The 18,644-nt window shown below is 38.4% G+C and overlaps 1 protein-coding gene across 6 annotated transcripts in view; it reads right to left on the bottom strand.

The window, feature by feature from the left end:
* Positions 1-18,644, bottom strand: part of LOC116623265 (zinc finger protein 461-like) — a 67,707-nt gene that overhangs the window by 11,498 nt on the left and 37,565 nt on the right. For 4 of the 6 annotated variants that reach the window (XR_004297699.1, XR_004297697.1, XR_004297695.1 and 1 more), the window contains 2 exons: positions 11,970-12,023; positions 7,386-8,923 (listed from right to left, as the gene is read on the bottom strand). Coding sequence is in view for 1 of the 6 variants with exons in the window: in XM_032390290.1 (XP_032246181.1) it covers positions 7,533-8,923; positions 11,970-12,023 (1,445 nt within the window). In the remaining 5 variants the exon portion in view is untranslated. Of the gene's footprint in view, positions 1-6,667; positions 8,924-11,969; positions 12,024-18,644 lie in introns of those variants that run through there. The other 2 variants (XR_004297698.1, XM_032390290.1) reach the window with 2 other exon arrangements.

Genomic DNA, 18,644 nt, shown 5'->3' with positions numbered 1-18,644 from the left:
TCTCTCTCTCAAATAAATAAATAAAATCTTTAAAAAAAAAAAAAAAAAGAAATTGAGTTTAAAATTGCAATAACTAGGGGCGCCTGGGTGGCTCAGTTGGTTAAGCGACTGCCTTCGGCTCAGGTCATGATCCCAGGGTCCTGGGATTGAGCCCTGCATCAGGCTCCCTGCTTGGCTGGAAGCCTGCTTCTCCCTCTTTCACTCCCCCTGCTTGTGTTCCCTCTCACGCTGTCTCTCTCTCTCTGTCAATTAAATAAATAAAATCTTTAAAAAAATAAAATAAAATAAAATTGCAATAACCAAAATGAAAAACTGACTTGAGGAACTCAACAGATTTGAGCTGGCAAAAGAATGAATGTGAATATTATGAAGATTAGTAATTCCAAGTATAGAAAGAAAAAAGAATGAAGAACGGACAGACCCTCAGAGAAATGTAGGACATCATTAAGAATGCCAACATACATGTAAAGGAGAGAAGCAGAAAAAACACTTAAGAAATAATGGCTGAAAATTTCCCGATTTACTGAAAAACTTTAATATACACATCCAAGAAACTCAAGAAACTCCAGGCAAACATCCACAAAGACCTCATGGTAAAATTAATAAAAGCTAGTCAAGAAGAAACTCTTGAAAGCAACAGAAAAAGACTTATAACTTACAAGGGAGCCCCGATAAAGTTAACAGTGGATCTCTTATCAGAAACAATGAAGACCTGAAGACAATGGGATGAAATATTCAAAGTTCTGAGAGGAGGGGGTAAATCTGTACACAAAGAATTTTATATGCAAGTAAAATCGTCTTTAAAAAATGGTGAGGGGCACCTGGGTGGCTCAGTTCGTTAAGCGACTGCCTTCGGCTCAGGTCATGATCCTGGAGTCCCGGGATCGAGTCCCGCATCGGGCTCCCTGCTCAGCAGGGAGTCTGCTCCTCCCTATGACCCTACCCCCTCTCATGTTCTCTCTCTCGCTCGCTCTCAAATAAATAAATAAAATCTTTAAAAAAAAAATGGTGAAATAGGGGTGCTGGGATGGCTCAGTCAGTTAAGTGTACGACTCTTGGTTTCAGGTCAGGTCATGATCTTGGGATCATGGGATCAAGCCCCACATCTGGCTCTGTGCTCAGCATGGAGTCTGCCTGAGATTCTCTCCCTCTCCCTCTGCCCTTGACCATGCTTGCATTCTCTTTCTCTCTAAAATAAATAATTTAGGGGCGCCTAGGTGGCTTAGTTGGTTAAGCAACTGCCTTCAGCTCAGGTCATGATCCTGGAGTCCTGGGATCAAGTCCCACATCGGACTCCCCGCTTGGCGGGGAGTCTGCTTCTCCCTCTGACCCTCCCCCCTCTCATGCTCTCTCTGTCTCATTCTTTCTCTCTCAAATAAAATCTTTAAAAAAATAAAATTAAATAAAATAAATAATTCAGGGGCGCCTGGGTGACTCAGTCGTTAAGCGTCTGCCTTCAGCTCAGGTCATGATCCCAGAGTCCTGGGATCGAGCCCTACATCGGGCTCCCCACTCAGCGGGAAGCCTGCTTCTCCCTCTCCTGCATGTGTTACCTCTCTCGCTGTATCTCTCTCTGTCAAATAAATAAATAAATAATTTTTAAAATTTTAAAATAAATAATTTAATTTTTAATGAATGAATAAAAATTGAAAATGGTGAAATAAAGACATTGCCAGTCAAACCAAAACTGAGGGTATTTGTTGGTAGCAGACTCACCTTACAAGATACATTAAGGAAAGTTCTTCAGAATGAAAGTGACTTTAGATGGTACTCAAAAAAGCACCAGTAAAGGTAATGATGTAATTATAAAAAAGAGAGCACAAATGCGTATTTCTTCTCTTAACTGATCTAAAAAGCAATTATATATATAAAACAATGTTTTGTGATAGTCCCAATCTATTGATAACCAATGTTGTGGCTGGACTGGCCCTTGTGGTTCTTATGACTGCAATATGCTCTCAACAATAAATATCAGGAAACTTTGGAAGAAAACATTTATTACTTGCAAGACCTGAAAATTACACAACACCCTTAGAGCCACACAGAGGGGTTGCAGGGAGAGAGACAGAGAGTGAAGGGTTCTACTTTTTTTTTTTTTTAAGATTTTATTTATTTATTTGAGAGAGAGAATGAGAGATAGAGAGCATGAGGCGGGGAGGGTCCAAGGGAGAAGCAGACTCCCTGCCGAGCAGGGAGCCCGATGCAGGACTCAATCCCGGGACTCCAGGATCATGACCTGAGCCGAAGGCAGCCGCTTAACCAACTGAGCCACCCAGGCGCACAGGGTTCTACTTTTATTGGGGTTGTGGGTGGGGGGCCTAGGGTTTTGTGGGCTTACTATTTACTGATGAAGTTAGAACATAAGAGCAGGAATTTAATGTGAAGGAAGAGAAAAAAAAACAAGCAGCCCAAATGGTCAGTTGTTGAAATCAACCAAGATCTCTAAAACAAAAAAGCCCTGGAAGAGGGGAGGCCTGGCTCTTTATCTAGTCATGTGGCTGGCAAGTGTTTGAAATAGCCATCTTTGAAGTGGATGCCTCTTTGAAATGGATGCCTTGGTTTAAGTCAGACACTTGCATTATTAAAGAAGGAAAACTGTTAGGGCTTATACTATACAATACTTATAAAATTGTATACAATATAACTGTATTGTTAGGCCTAGAACATATAGAAATATACTATATTAAATAATAACAGCACAAAGATGAGTGGAGCAAAGTTGTATTAGAATGAAGAAATGACACTAAATAGTAACTTGAATCCACAAGAAACAAAGAGAAATAGAAGTGGTAAATAAGAAGGTTAATATAACAAACTCTATAGTATAAACTTTGCCTCTTCTTTATTCAGCATCTTTAGTTGACACAAAAATATATAAAGTTTGGGTTCATGACATATATAGATATAATATGTAAAATAACAACATGAAACAGAGGATGTGGAAATAAAGCTACCGATGGGTAACATTTCTGTATCTCACTGGAACTAAGTTAATACACAGGTAAAGTAGATTTTGATAACTTAAGATGGATATGGCAAGCTACACAGACGAGATTAAGACATTTCCAAGAAGACAAAAACTGGGAGTTCATCACCACTCTAGAACTGGGTTAAAAGAAATGCCAAAGGGAATTCAAGTTGAAATGAAAGGACACTAAGTAACAACATGAAATCTTAGGAAAGTATAAAACTCACTGGTAAAGATAAATAGTCAATTTCAGAATACTTTAATATTGCAAAGGTGGTGCATAAATCACATTTCAATATAAAAGTTAAAAAACAAAAAATATTAAAAATAACTAGCTATAATAATTTCTTGATATGCAATATAAAAAGATGTAAAATGCATCATTAATATAAAATGGGGGAGGGCAAGGGTAAAAGCAGGGCATTTTTATGCAACTGAAGTTGTTATTAGCTTAAAATAGACTGTTACAAGATGTTTTATATAAGCCTCATAGTAACCACAAAGAAAAAACCTATAGTAGATACATGAGATAGAGAGAAGGAATCTATTTTAAAAAATCCTCAGGGGCGCCTGGCTGGCTCTTTTGGTGGGACATGTGACTCTTAATCGTGAGGTCATGAGTTCAATCCCCACATTGTGGGTGGAACCTACTTAAAATAAAATAAAATAAAAACTCTCCCCCCAGCTCTTACTCTTCCTTGCTATCTCGGTCTCATTTATTTATTTGAGAGAGAGCCGGGGGCGGGGGGGATACAGAGGGAGATTGAGAGGAAGAAGATTCTCCGCTGAGCAGAGTCCCAACATGGGACTCGATCCCAGGACCCTGAGATCATGACCCGAACGGAAAGCAGATGCTTAACCAACTGAGCCACCTAGGCGCCCCAAATAAAATCTTTAAAAAAATAAAAAATAAAAATTTGAAAAACATAAATAAAAAATCATCAAATCACAAAGGAAAACAGCAAAAGAGGAAGAAAGGAACAAAAGAACTACAATACAGTAAGAAAACAATGAATGAAATGGCAATATTAAGATCTTATCTATCAATAATTACTTTAACTGTAAAGAATTAAATTCTTCAATCAAGGCCACCAAGTAGCTGACCGGACCAAAAAAAAGAAGAAAAATAAAAAAGATCCCAAAGTACGCTGTCTACAAGAAAATCACTTAAAAAAAGAAAAAAGAAAGAAAAGAAAATCACTTTAGCTTTAGGACACACATAGGCTGAAAGTGAAAGGATAGAAAAAGATATTCTAGGGGCTCCTGGGTGGCTCAGTCATTAGGCATCTGCCTTCAGCTCAGGTTATGATCTCAGGGTCCTGGGATTGAGCCCCGCATCAGACTCCCTGCTCCATGGGAAGCCTGCTTCTCCCTCTCACTCCCCCTGCTTGTGTTCCTTCTCTCGCTGTGTCTCTCTGTCAAATAAATAAATAAAGTCTTAAAAAAAGAAAGAAAGAAAGAAAGAAAAAGATATTCTGGGATGCCTGGGTGGTTCAGTCAGTTAAGTGTCTGCCTTCGGCTCAGGTCATGATCTCGCGGTCCTGGGATTGAGCCCCACATTGGGCTTCCTGCTCAGCAGGGAGTCTGCTTCTCTCTCTCCATCTGCCCCTCCCCACTGCTTGTTCTCTCTCTCAAATAAATAAAATCTTAAAAAAAAATAAAAAGACATTCTGTGCAAATGATAATCAAAAGAGAGCAGAGGTGGTTATGCTTAAATCAATAAAAATAGACTTTTAGTCAAAATCTGTCAGGAGACAAAGGTCGCTATATAATAAGTGGTCAATTCAAAAAGAGGATATAACAATTATAAATATATATGCATTCAACATTAGAGCATTTAAATATATAAAGCAAATACTGACAGATCTGAAGGGAGAAGTAGAAAGCAATAAAAGGATAGTGGAGAACTTCAATATCCCACTTTCAACAATGGATAGCTCTTTCAGACAGAAAACCAATAAGGAAAAAGTGGACTTGAATAACACTTTAGACCAAATGGAACTAACGGACATACACAGAACATTCCATTCAACAGCAGCAGAATACACATTCTTCTCAAGAACACACACAACATTCTCCAGGATACATCATATGTTAGGCTATAAGACAAGTCTTACCATGTTTAAGACTGAAATCATATCAAGTAACTTTTTTGACCACAATAGTTTGAAACTACAAACAGGAGGAAAACTGGAAAATTCACAAATATGTGAAAATTATATATTTTCAGGAGTACACACTCCTGAACAACCAATGGATCAAAACAGAAACCAAAGAGTATCTTAAGAAAAATGAAAATGGATATAAACGTATGGGATAAAACAAATGCAGTTCTAAGAGGGGAGTTTACAGAGGTAAAAGCCTACCTTAAGGAAAAAAAAAAAAAACTTAAGTACCTAACTTCACACCTCAAGGAACTAGAAAAAAAGAACTAAGCCCAAAGTTTGCATAAGGAAGGAAATGATAAACCTAAGAGCAGATATAAATGAAAGAGACTTAAAAGACAATAGAAAAGATCAATAAAAACGTAGAGTTGGTAGGTGCCTGGGTGGCTCAGTCGTTAAGCATCTGCCTTCGACTCAGGTCATGATCTCAGGGTCCTGGGATCGAGCCCACATGGGGCTCCCTGCTCAGCGGGAAGCCTGCTTCTTCCACTCCCACTCCCCCTGCTTGTGTTTCCTCTCTCGCTGTCTGTCTCTCTGTTGAAAAATAAATAAAATCTTTAAAAAAAACAAAAAACAAAAACAAAAAACTAAGAGTTGGTCCTTTTTATGTTTCATTTTTTTTAAAGATTTTTTTTTTTTTTAAAGATTTTATTTATTTATTTGAGAGAGAGAATGAGAGACAGAGAGCACGAGAGGGAAGAGGGCAGAGGGAGAAGCAGACCCCCCGCTGAGCAGGGAGCCCGATGTGGGACTCGATCCCAGGACTCCAGGATCATGACCCGAGCCGAAGGCAGTCGCTTAACCAACTGAGCCACCCAGGCGCCCCATATTTTTTTTAAAGATTTTATTTATTTGACAGAGAGAGTCACAGCGAGAGAGGGAACACAAGCAGAGGGGGTGGGAGAGGGAGAAGCAGGCTTCCTGCCGAGCAGGGAGCCCGATCTGGGGCTCGATCCCAGGACCCAGGGATCATGACCTGAGCTGAAGGCAGACGCTTAACGACTGAGCCACCCAGGCGCCCAAGAGTTGGTCCTTTTTAAAGACAAAGTTGAAAAATTTCTAGCTTGTCTGACTTAACCAAAAACACAGAGACAGAGAGGACCCAAATAAATAATATTATAAACAAAAGGAGAGAGAGTTCCAATATTGCAGAGCAGGCAATGAAGGATGAGGAGCAGAAAGGCAGTAAGTTTATAGTTGGCACAATGTTTATAAATCCCTGGATAATATTGAAAATAAATGAAAGAGGGCTAAATTTGGACCAATGATGAGAATTTCATGAATAAAAGATTATGACTGGGGCACCTGGGTGGCTCAGTCGATTAAGCATCTGCCTTCAGCTCAGGTCATGATCCCAGGGTCCTGGGATCGAGCCCCGCATCAGGCTCCCTGCTCAGCGGGGAGCCTGCTTCTTCCTCTCCCTCTGCCTGCCGCTCCCCCTGCTTGTGCTCTCTCTCTGCCTGTCAAATAAATAAATAAAATCTTTAAAAAAAAAAAAAAGATTATAATTAATCTACTTTCATCCAAAGAATTTTTTTAAAAAGTTAATCCCTGGAAGAATACAAAAGAATTGACAGCTGTGGTTGACCCTGTGTAAGTAAAGCAGGTGGCTATAGAAACAGATATTAAGGAAGCTTTAATTTTTACTTTACTTGCTTGATAACTTCTGAATTTTGTAGCATGTGCTTTTATTGCCTAATTTTTAAAATTAAAAAATCAATGTAATATCAAAACATACATACACTCTCATGGCTGGTAATCTACCCTCCATAATGGAAATAAAACAATGACAATGTAAGAATGTTTACTGTATGACCATTTGTGATGAAAATAGAAACCACTGAACGTCTACAGTAGGAAATGGCTTAAAATACAGATATATATCCCATACTAGAAATATTTTGAGGCTTGAAAAATAATGAGTTAGATCTTTATGTATTCACCTGGGAAAATGTTCGCTATTATTTGTGCAAAAAGAAATTGCCATGAAATATGTCACTATAAGTGGTATAACCTTCCACACACATGCAATAAACCCTTCATATTTGCAGGTATGTTTGAGCAGGATGGAGCAACACTCACATATTGGCTATCTCAGGGATTTGTGAAAGGGGAAGAAATTGTTTTCATTTTATTTCTGCCACATTTCATTAGTTTCAGTAAAAACACTGTTTTATAAAATTTATCTCCAATACTGGGTGTTATAACAACCCAGAAACAGCACTGGAACCAGAGCAATTAAAAAATTTTACCTGTTGATTACTTTTCCATTTTCCCGCTTGAAGTTTTTTTTTTTTTCCCCAAGGATTACTGAAATAAATCAGTATTAATGAAATTCAGTATTTTACCAACTTTTACCTTGAAGACAAAAAGGAAAACCTGTATTTCTAAAAATATTATCATGATGCTAGAGTAGGATGGGGAGAGAGGAGAGGAAATCTTACTGGCATCTCAACAGTATGAAGTGCCTGATGTAGGTTAAATTGCAAGCCGTGATTAAAGGCCTTTCCACACTCATAAGGTTTCTTCCCAGAATGAATTCTCTGATGGTGTGAGAAGCTTGAATGATAGCTAAAGGCCTTCCCACATTCCTTACATTCATAGGGCTTCTCACCAGTATGTATTCTCTGATGTTGAATAAGGTGTGAATGAAGTCTAAAGGCCTTACCACATATCATACATTCATGAGGTTTCTCACCAGTATGAATTCTCTGATGTCTTTTGAGGTGTGAGCACTGTCTAAAAGTCTTCCCGCATTCCTTGCACTCATAGGGTTTCTCACCAGTATGAATCCTCCGATGTAGAGTAAGTTGTAAGCCATCACAAAAGGCCTTCCCACATTCATTACATTCATAAGGTTTTTTGCCAGAATGAATTTTCTGATGGTGAGAGAAGCTTGAGTGATAGCTAAAGGCCTTTCCACATTCTCTACACTTGTAGGGTTTCTCACCAGTATGAATTCTCTGATGTATGGTAAGGTGTGAGCGATGCCTAAAAGTCTTTCCACATTCTTTACATTCATAGGGTTTCTCACCAGTATGGAGTCGAAGATGTTCAGTAAGTTGAAAGCCACGAATAAAAGCCTTCCCACATTGCTTACATTCATAAGGTTTTTCACCAGTATGAAGTCTCTGATGTTGAGTTAGCTGTGATCGCTGCCTAAAGGCCTTCCCACATTCCTTACATTCATAGGGTTTTTCACCAGTGTGAATTCTCTGATGCAGAATAAGTTCTGAGCCGTAATTAAAGGCCTTTCCACATTCTTTACATTCATAGCGTTTTTCACCATTATGGATTCTCAGGTGTTGTTTAAGTTGTGAACAATGAATAAAAGCCCTCCAACATTCCTTACATTCATTGCACTTGCTACTATTTTGAATTCTCTGTTTAGTAAGATATGATGTATTAACAGTTTCTGCACATTCCTTACATTCAGAAAGCTTTTCTTTAGAATGAGTTCTTTTGTGATGACTAAAAAATAAATGGTAACTGAAGATTTTTCTACATTCTTTACACTCAAAAATTTTCTCTCTATTATAAAATTCCTGAGTGAGTAAAGTATGTTGGTTAAATATAGGCATGTGTTCATGGTTGATAACAAATTGCCTGAAATAGCCCTCCTGTTCCTGTTGTATCTCAAACTGACTACTGCATTCCCAAATATCTCTGAAAATGGACTTCTCAGGATTATGACTTTTAAATTGTTCCATGATAGCCCATCGGGATGTCTCTGTCTCATAAATGTCTCTTTTTGGAGATAACTTCTTGGCCTCACACCTGGACACCAAGTCTGAAAGATAAGAAACACATTTTAATTGCTGGCTTTGTGTTAGAAAACAAATAAAATATCTATGGTAGAAAAGAGAGATAACTGAAAAATAATTCACACACGAGATGAAAGGCTTGGAGAGCTCTTAAATACCATCATGCAACTGAATGAAAAAAAGGGTAAGGAGAACATAGAGAAATGAGAGCTCATAGGAGAAAGTGAGGGAGTTAATTAACAAGTCAAGTCAGTGGTTCTGAAATTTTTTTTGAAGATTTTATTTTTAGGCAATCTCTACAACCCAACATGGGGCTCGAACCCACAACCCTGAGACCAGGAGTCAAACACTCAACCAACTGAGCCAGCCAGGCGCCCCAATGGTTCTGAAATTTTGATCTACCTCAGAATTTGTTGCAATTATGGATGTTTAGGAAACATTCTAGATCAAATGAATCAGTATCTACCAGAGTCAGTTTTAGAATGAGATCAACTGAATTAGAATCTACAAGTATATGTTTAACACTTTCCACCAGGCCAAAGGATTATGATATGGAGACTGCTAATTACCCCCAAATGTATATTGTATATTGATTGAACCCATGGTTTTTAATTGAGAACAACGCTGTCCAATATAAAACACTGCATTTCCCAGGCTCTTTTGCAGAATATGCGATCTAACTGAATTCTGCCTTAAAAAATGCATAAGTATTATACAGTAGTTTCTGAGATGTTAAAAGCCAGCTGGCCCCTGTCCTATATCCTTTACTCTTCCATTTCCTCAGACTGCAATGTGGATGTGGTGTCATGTCACATAATGGTTTTGCAGAGCAGAACTTCCACTCCAGCCTGGACTTTAATGCAAGAGAAAACTAACCTTCTATATAGTTTAAGCCATTATTATTTTTGAGTTTCTGTCACATGCAGCCAAACCTATAACCAAATTAAAGTAGCTTTCTATTGAACTGAAATTTAAAAATCCAATTCTTTATTATGAGAACACAAGGCCCTCTGTGTACTAATAAGGCCTCACTTAGAGTCCATTTCCATTTTATTGGTGTGCTACAACGCTAACCTCCTTTCAACAATTAGGACATTCCAAAGTCTTTCTTACATGTAAGTCAATCTTACATTCAGGCATCCTAGCAGATATGTTATGATACTGCATTGTGGTTTAATTTGCAATTTCCCTGATGGCAAGTGAGGTTGAGCACTTTTTCATATGTTTATTGGCCAACTGGATATCTTCTTTAATAAACTGCCAACTCAGGTCTTTTGTCCATTCTTACTGATTTTGTGTGTGTGGTAAAATTCATGTAACATAAAATCTACCAGTTTAAACATCTGGAAGTATACAATTCAGTAACTTTTAATACATTCTCAATGTTGTTCAACCATCAGATCACTATCTAATTCCAGAACATTCTCATCATGCCAAAAAGAAACCACATATCCACAGTCATTTCCTCTTCCCCTCAGCTCCTGGCAACCACTTATCTGCTTTGCATCTCTATAAATTTGTCTATTCTGGAAATTTCATACAAATGGAATCATACAATATGTAACCTTTTGTGTCTTTTTTCACTGACTACAATGTTTTCAAGGATCAACCCTTTTGTAATATGTATCAGTGCTTCATTTCTTTTTTAATGGCTGAGTAATATTCCATTGTACATATATACCATTTATTATTTATCCATTCATCATTTGAGTGTCATTTGGGTAGTTCCTGGGTTGTACTGTTCTTTTTTCTTTGTAGGAATTCTTAATGTAGTCTGAATATAACCAACATATTGCAAATATCTTACTCGGCCTGGCATTTTCACTCTCTTAATGTTTTGATGAATAGAAGTTCCTAATTTTAAGGCAGTCTAATCCCAAGGTCATGAAAATATACTCATATTTTGCCTTTCATATTTAGACCTATAACCTACCTAAATTAGATTTTAAATTTTAAGATTTTATTTATTCATTTGAGACACAGAGATACAGAGAGAGAGAGAGAGAGAGAGAGAGAGAGAGAGAGCATGAGTAGGGAGAGAGGCAGAGGGAGAGGAAGAAGTAGGCTCCTCGCTGAGCCAGGAGCCCGATGCGGGGCTCGATCCCAGGACCCTGGGATCAGGACCTGAGCCGAAGGCAGACGCTTAACCATCTGAGCCACCCAGGCGCCCCACCTAAATTAGATTTTATGATGTGAGATAGAACTCAAGATACCTAGCTTCTGATGTAGTTATCCAATTGGCTCACACCATTTATTGAGACCATCCTCTGCATGTCTTTCTCTGTAATCCATTCCAATAAATATTTCAACTCCCATACCTATGTTGAAATATTTCTAAAGTCACTAATAAAATCACTTTGCCAAAATCAGTGCTCTAGTGCTAGTCATTACTCTACTCGACTCATTAGCAGCATTTGACACAAATGATCAGTCCCTTTGCTTCCTATATACCATATTCTTGTTTATCCTTCTACCTTTGTACTTGTACTCAGTTCCCCTTAATGCATCCTCTTCTACTACCTGACCTCTAAATATTGGAATGTCCTGAAACCCAGGCTCTGGCTAGCCATCAATCTATACTCTTTGCCTATAACAGGTCTCACTTAAGTTCCAGTCAAATACTCCTAAGTCTTAAATTGATAATGCCGACTTTTTAAAAAAATGTGGCAAAATACATGTAACATAAAATTTACCATCTTAAAAATTTTAAGTGTACAGTTCAGCAGTGTTAAGTATGTTCACATTTTTGCACAACCAATCTCCAGAACTTTTTCAACTGAAACTCTGCACTCATTAATAACTCCTCCCCATTCCTTCCTTCCCCAGTTCCTGACATCCACCATTCTACTTCTGTTTCTATGGATTTGACTACTCTAGATACTTCATATCAGTGGACTCATACAGTGTTTGTCTTTTTGTGACTGGTTTATTTCACTGAGCATAATGTCCTCCACATGTTCATCCATGTTATAGCATGTATCAGAATTACTTCCTTTTTAAGACTGAATAACATTACACTGTATACATACGCATATATACATATAGACACACACATTTTGTTTATCTACTCACCTGTTGATGGACACCTAGGTTGCTTCCACCCTTTGGCTCCTGTGTATAATGCTGCTAAGAACATGGGGGTACAAACATCTGTTTAGATTGCTGCTTTCAATTCTTTTGGGTATATATCCAGAGTTAGAATTGCTAGATCATATGGTAATTCTCTTTTTAAGTTTTTGAGGAACCATCATACTGTTTCCCACAATGGCTACACCATTTTACACTCCCACTAACACAAAGGTTCCAATTTCTCCACATCCTCACCAACACTTGTTATTTTGCTTTTTTTTTTTTCTTTTAAGATTTTACTTATTTGACAGAGAGAGAGAATGAGCACAAGCAGGGGGAGCAGCAGAGGGAGAGGGAGAAGCAGGCTCTCCACTGAGCAGGGAGCCTGATGCAGGGCTTGATCCTAGGACCCTGGGATCATGACCCAAGCCAAAGGGAGACCTTTAACCCCTTGGTTTTTCATAGTAAACCTCCTAATGGATGTGAAGTGAGATTTCATTGTGGTTTTGATTTGCATTTCCCTAATGGCTAGTGATGTTAAGCATCTTCTCATGTGCTTACTGGCTACTTGTATATCATCTGTGGAGAAATCTGTATTAAAAATCTTTTCCCCCTTTTTTAAATTGAGCTGCTTGGTTTCTTTGATATTGAGTTGTAGGATTTCTTTATATATTCTGGATATTAACCCTTTGTCAGTTATATGATTTATAAATGTTTTCTCCTATTCCAGAGGTTGCCTTTTCACTCTATTGTGTACTTTTATGTATATACTTCTAGCTTTTATCTTGTATTCAATACAAGTCTAATAAAATTCCTACAATGTTGTTTGAAGAACTTGAAAAACTAGTTCAAAAATATATTTGGAAAAACAAACATTTAAGAATAGCCAGAACACTACTGAAAAAGATCAGAGTCAGAGAATTTACAATGCCTATGATAAAGACATCATAAAGACTTAAAAATTAAGACAATGTAGTATTCATATAGGGCCTGACTCATGGAAAGACCAGAAGCAGACCCACATAGAAAGCATTACAGATCAGTGATGAAAGAATAATTTAATAAATGATATTAGAACAACTAGCTATAGATATAAAAAAATTACTCTGGTTCCCTACCATACACCATAAATACATAAACTCTAACTGCATTAAAGACCTACAAGTTAAAGGAAAAACTGTAAAGTTTATGGGAAAAAATATGGATATATATAAAGCACACCTAAAGGTAGAATGGATTTCTCAAACAAGACACAAACAGGCTAACTAGAAAAAAGATAAAGCTAAAAGAAAAATGGGCAAAAGATCTGTTTAGACATTTCACAAAAGGAGAAACACTAATGCTAAACAATCATATGCAAAGATGCTCAAACTCACTAGAAATCAAGGACATTCAAATTAAGATATAATGTGATACCATTTCATACTCATGAGGTTGGTGAAACTTAAAATATCTAAGAATTTCACTCATTGTTAAGATGTTGAATCACCAAAATTATTCAACATTGCAGTGGTAATGTAAATTACTACCAACACTCAGGAAAACAATCTGGTGTAACATAAAGTTGAAGATGAACATGTTCTATGATCCAGCAATTCCAATAGTACATAGCCTGGAGAAAATCTTGTATTATGTGCTTCAGGAGACATGTAAGAATATTCATTGCACCATTGTGCAAACTAGCAAAAAATTACAAACCCAAATTATAACAACCAGAAATTTGTGGAATGAAATATTATACAGCTATGAAAATGAACTCAGGCATAAAACAATATGGGAAAATTATTATAAACCATGTGGTACAAAATAACCAAATCACAAAAAACACCTCATTATCATTTTTATAAACTTAAAAATAAGCAAAACACAACAAATAGTATTTAAGGGCATACACAAGTGTCATAAGCTATTTTTAAGAATGGAATAATCATAATACAATTCAAGATAATGGTTACCTTTAGAGATGTAGCAGGGGAAGGGACCAGGGAAAAGCATACAGGTAGCTTGCATGGCATTGGTCACGTAACAATTCCTAACTAAATCACCAGATAGACTCCTCAGATTAAATAAAACATTCCATTCTCTCTGGAATACATTATGACAGGATCCAGCAAGATCAGTGGTACTAGTTACTTGGCTACACGTATCCAAGACGATCCCAACAGCCAAGTTGTATGCCTGCCAGAAGTCAGCTGTATTTGTTACCCTCCCTGTTTATACCAATAGATGAAATGAATATGAAAACTGTTTCAGTAAACTAACTGTTTTGGAAAGATCACATAATGGCAATCACTTAAGAAAAAGCAAAAAAAAAAAAAAAAAAAATGCTACGAGAAAAAGATTGGTGATGGTGACATAAAAATGAAGTACTCCACACACACAGTCTTTAGGATCTTCCCCTTCTTTAAAGAAATCAAAGCAAATATCATAGAAAATGCACAGTCTAAAGTTCATTTTTAAAAAATTTTTTAAAGATTTTATTTATTTTAGAGAGAGAGAACACATGTGGAGGGAGGGGCAGAGGGAGGAGAGGGAGAGAATCTCAAGCAGACTCTGCCTTGAGTTTGGAGCCTGATGAGGGGCTTGATCTCAAGACCCTGGGATCATGACCTGAGCCAAAACCAGGAGTCAGACGTTTAACCAACTGAGCCACCCAGGCGCCCCTAAAGTTCATTTTTAAAGGAAAATTTAAAATCTCTATCACAAACCAAAAACCCTGGAAATTACCTATCATACAATAAAATTACTTTGAAAGCCTGAAGCAAGAAGGTCAATCGATTTGGCTTCTGTGGACTTGAGGAACTACCGTGTGGTGAGTTCCCTGGGGTTTCTTTTCTTTTTCCTGTTTTTTTTTTTTTTAATTCCACTATAATTAACATAGAATGTTACATTAGTTTTAGGTATACAATATAGTGATTCAACAATTCTATACATTACTCCATGCTCATCCAATTAAGTGTAGTCTTAATCCCCTTCACCTATTTCACCCATCTCCCCACCCACCTCTGGTAACTATCAGTTTGTTCTCTATATTTAAGAGTGTTTTCTTGTCTCTTTTTTCTTTGTTTCATTTCTTAAATTCCACACATGAATGAAATCATATATTTGTTTTTCTTTGACTACTTCACTTAGCATTATACCCTTTAGATCCATCCATGTTGTTGCAAATGGCAAGATTTCATTCCTTTTTATTGCCGAATAATATTCCATTGTATATATACACACCACATCTTCATCCATTCATCTATTGATGGACACTTGGGTTGCTTCCATATCCATGCTATTGTAAATAATGCTGCAATAAAAATGCTGCATATATCTTTTCAAATTAGTAATTTCATATTCTTTCTGTAAATACTCTGTGGAATTACTGGATCATATGGTAATTCCATTTCTAGTTGTTTTTTTTTTTTTTAAGATTTTACTTATTTATTTGACAGAGAGAGACACAGCGAGAGAGGGAACACAAGCAGGGGGAGTGGGAGAGGGAGAAGCAGGTCTCCCATTGAGCAGGGAACCCGACGTGGGGCTCGACCCCAGGACCCTGGGATCATGACCTGAGCCGAAGGCAGACGCTTAACAACTGAGCCACCCTGGCGCCCCTATTTCTAGTTTTCTGAGGAAACTTCATACTGTTCTCCACAGTGGCTGCACCAGTGTGCATTCCAAACATGCATGAGGGTTCCTTTGTCTCTACATCCTCGCTAACACTTGTTTATTGTGTTTCTGATTTAGCCATTCTGATAGGTGTGAGGTGATACCTCACTGTGATATCTCATTATGGTTTCAATTTGCATTTCCCTGATGACCTGTGATGTAGAACATTTATTCATGTGTCTATTGGCATCTGTATGTCTTCTTTGGAGAAATGTCTGCTAATGTCTTCTGCCCAATTTTTAGTTGGATTATTTGTATTTTGGGTGTTGAGTTGTATCAGTTCTTTATATATTTTGATACTAGCCCTTTATCAGGAATGTCATTTGCAAATGTCTTCCCCATTTGGTAGACTGTCTTTTAGTTTTGTTGATTGTTTCCTTTGCTGTGTAGAAGCTTTTTACTTTGAAGTAGTTCCAATAGTTTATTTTTGCTTTTGTTTCCCTTCTCTCAGGAGACATACAAAGAAAAATGTTGGTATGGCCAATGTGAGAGAAATTACTATGTGTGCTCTCTTCTAGCATTTTCATGGTTTCAGGTCTCACTTGTAGGTCTTTAATTCATTTTGAGTTTATTTTTGTGTATGGTGTAAGAAAGTGGTCCAGTTTCATTCTTTTGCATGTAGCTGTGCAGTTTCCCCAACACCATTTGTTGAAGAGACTGTCTTTCACCCATTGGATATTCTTGCCTCCTTTGTCATAGATTAATTGACCATATAATTTTGGGTTTATTTCTGGGTTTTCTATTCACTTCCATTGAACTATGTGTCTGATTTTATACTGTTTTGGTTACTACAGCTTTGTAGTATATCTTGAAATCAGCTATTGTTTCTTCAGATAAATTTTCTGCCCTTTTTTCTCTCTTTTCTGGGATCCCTATAACGTGAATATTATGCTTGATGGTGTTACTGAGTTCCCTTAGTTTATTTTCATTTTTTATTATTCTTTTTCCTTTCTCCTATTTGGCTTAATAGCTTTCCATTATTCTCTCCTCCATGTTGCTGATCCATTCTTCTCTTCCTCTAGTCTACTACTTATTTTTAATTTCAGTTGAGTTCTTCATTATGGATTGGTTTATTTTTATGTTTTCTATCTCTTTGTTGAGGGTTTCACCGAGGTCCTCCACTCTTTTCACAATTCCAGTTAGTATCTTTATGACCATTACTTTAAATTCTCTATCAGTCATATTACATATCTGTTTCACTTAGGTCTATCATTGTGATTCTGTCCTGTTCTTTCATCTGGGACATATTCCTCTGTCTCTTCATTTTGTCTAACTCTCTGTGTCTGTTTCTATGTGTTAGGAAAGTTAGCTATGTCTCCTGCTCATGAAAGTGGTGGCCTTATGAAGAAGAGGTCCTGTAGTGCCCTGCGGTGCAGTGTCCTCCAACTAGAACCTGGTACTTCAGGGGTGTCTCCTATGTGTGTTGCATGTGCCTTACTGTTGTGGCTGAGCTGCATTTGCCTTCAGTCTAGTCATCTGCAAAGGTTCTCTTTGCCTGTTGTGAGCTGAGTTTAGTCCCTGTGTTGTTAGTGGGCCAGTCTAGGGCTACTTTGGGCTTGAGTTGGGTCAGAGAGGTGTCTGCCAGAGATGCAGTAGCACCTAACTTCAGGGTGCTCTCCTTGTGTTGTTTCCTGAGAAGCTGTCATTGGTGAGCAGGGCCTATGGTCAGATTAGATGTCTGCTCCAAGCCCAATGCTGAAGCCATAGTCGAACTGATATGGTTATCTTCCCCTGTCCCCAGGGCAGGAGTCACTTTGGAGTGGTGCTGGCCCCTGTTGGAGGTGCTTGCACACTGTCACATTTGTGGCACCACTCTGGAGAACTCCTACCAGGCCAGGTTGGAGGGGCATGATCCAAAGGAGAACAAGGGGGAAGGTATGCGGTGTTAGCAAGGTTTGTACTGGTCTGCAGTGGGAGAGGACATGTAGCCACTCTGGAGAACTGCTAAGGGAGGGTCCACAGGAGAGCATGGGGGCAGGGCATGCTGTTACCAAGCTAGGTGGAGAGTGTGCATGCTGTGCTGGTTCCCACAGGTATCCATGTATCTATGCTGGGGGGCAGGGGAAGGAAATGGTGCCTGCCAGCTCTTTTGTTCTCAGAGAAGTCTCCCATAGATCCCTGACCCACCAGCACATATTCTGAGATTAGCAAATAAATCTTCCTATGTACCCCCAGGTGTTTGTCAAATTGCTGTTTCTATGCTATATATCAGCAGGGCTGTTTATTATGCTGTCTCTTTAAGGGCAGGGACTCAGTTTTCTATCACTCTCCTGGCTCTCTCAGAGCTGAGCCTGCTGATTTTTAAAGTTCCAGGTGTTAAGCCCAACTAATTTAAAAAACTGGTGAAGTTAGACACCTCTGGCTTTCAAAGCCAAATGTTATGGGGATTCATCTTCCCAGTGTGGGTCCCCCATGCCTGGGATGGGTTCTGCTCCTCTTCCTTGTCAGTGCCTGTGGTGTCCTTCCCTCCCACAGACATTATTACAGGTCAGTTTGGTTCCTGCCCACATCTCTGCCCTTCCTACCTTTTTCAATGTGGTGGTTTCTCTATACTTAGCTGTGGCCAGTCTGTTCTGGCAGTCATCGGATCATTTTCTGGGTTATTCAAACTGATGTGGGTGTTATCGAGGTGTAGCTATAGGATGAGATAAGCTCAGGATCCTCTTACTCCACCATCTTCCCAGGAAGTTTGTCCCTGGGTTTTCTTTTTATTTCTTATATATCCCCATAATGGGCACTGGACAGCAGGCCTGCAACCTGGAACCATTAGCAGATGCACACACACACACCAAGAAAAATCCACTCTCCAGCCAAAAGACTAGGAGGGAAGCCCAAAAGACTTAGTGGAATCCCTAGCACCTGCTCCACAACCTAGACCCTAGCAACAGTTTCCTCAGCCAGCTGCAGTAGCAGGAAGAATTCTGTGATTGATGTATCAGTAGCCACAGCAAGAGGAAGTCTCTTGATGTACAAGCCAACAGATCAATTCACCCAGAAAGGTACCATTAGCAGAGTCTTGTA

Source organism: Phoca vitulina, unplaced genomic scaffold, assembly GCF_004348235.1.
Source record: "Phoca vitulina isolate PV1807 unplaced genomic scaffold, GSC_HSeal_1.0 scaffold58, whole genome shotgun sequence".
In the NCBI taxonomy this organism is placed as follows: domain Eukaryota; kingdom Metazoa; phylum Chordata; class Mammalia; order Carnivora; family Phocidae; genus Phoca; species Phoca vitulina.
This window is presented reverse-complemented; position numbering and strand designations above follow the sequence as displayed.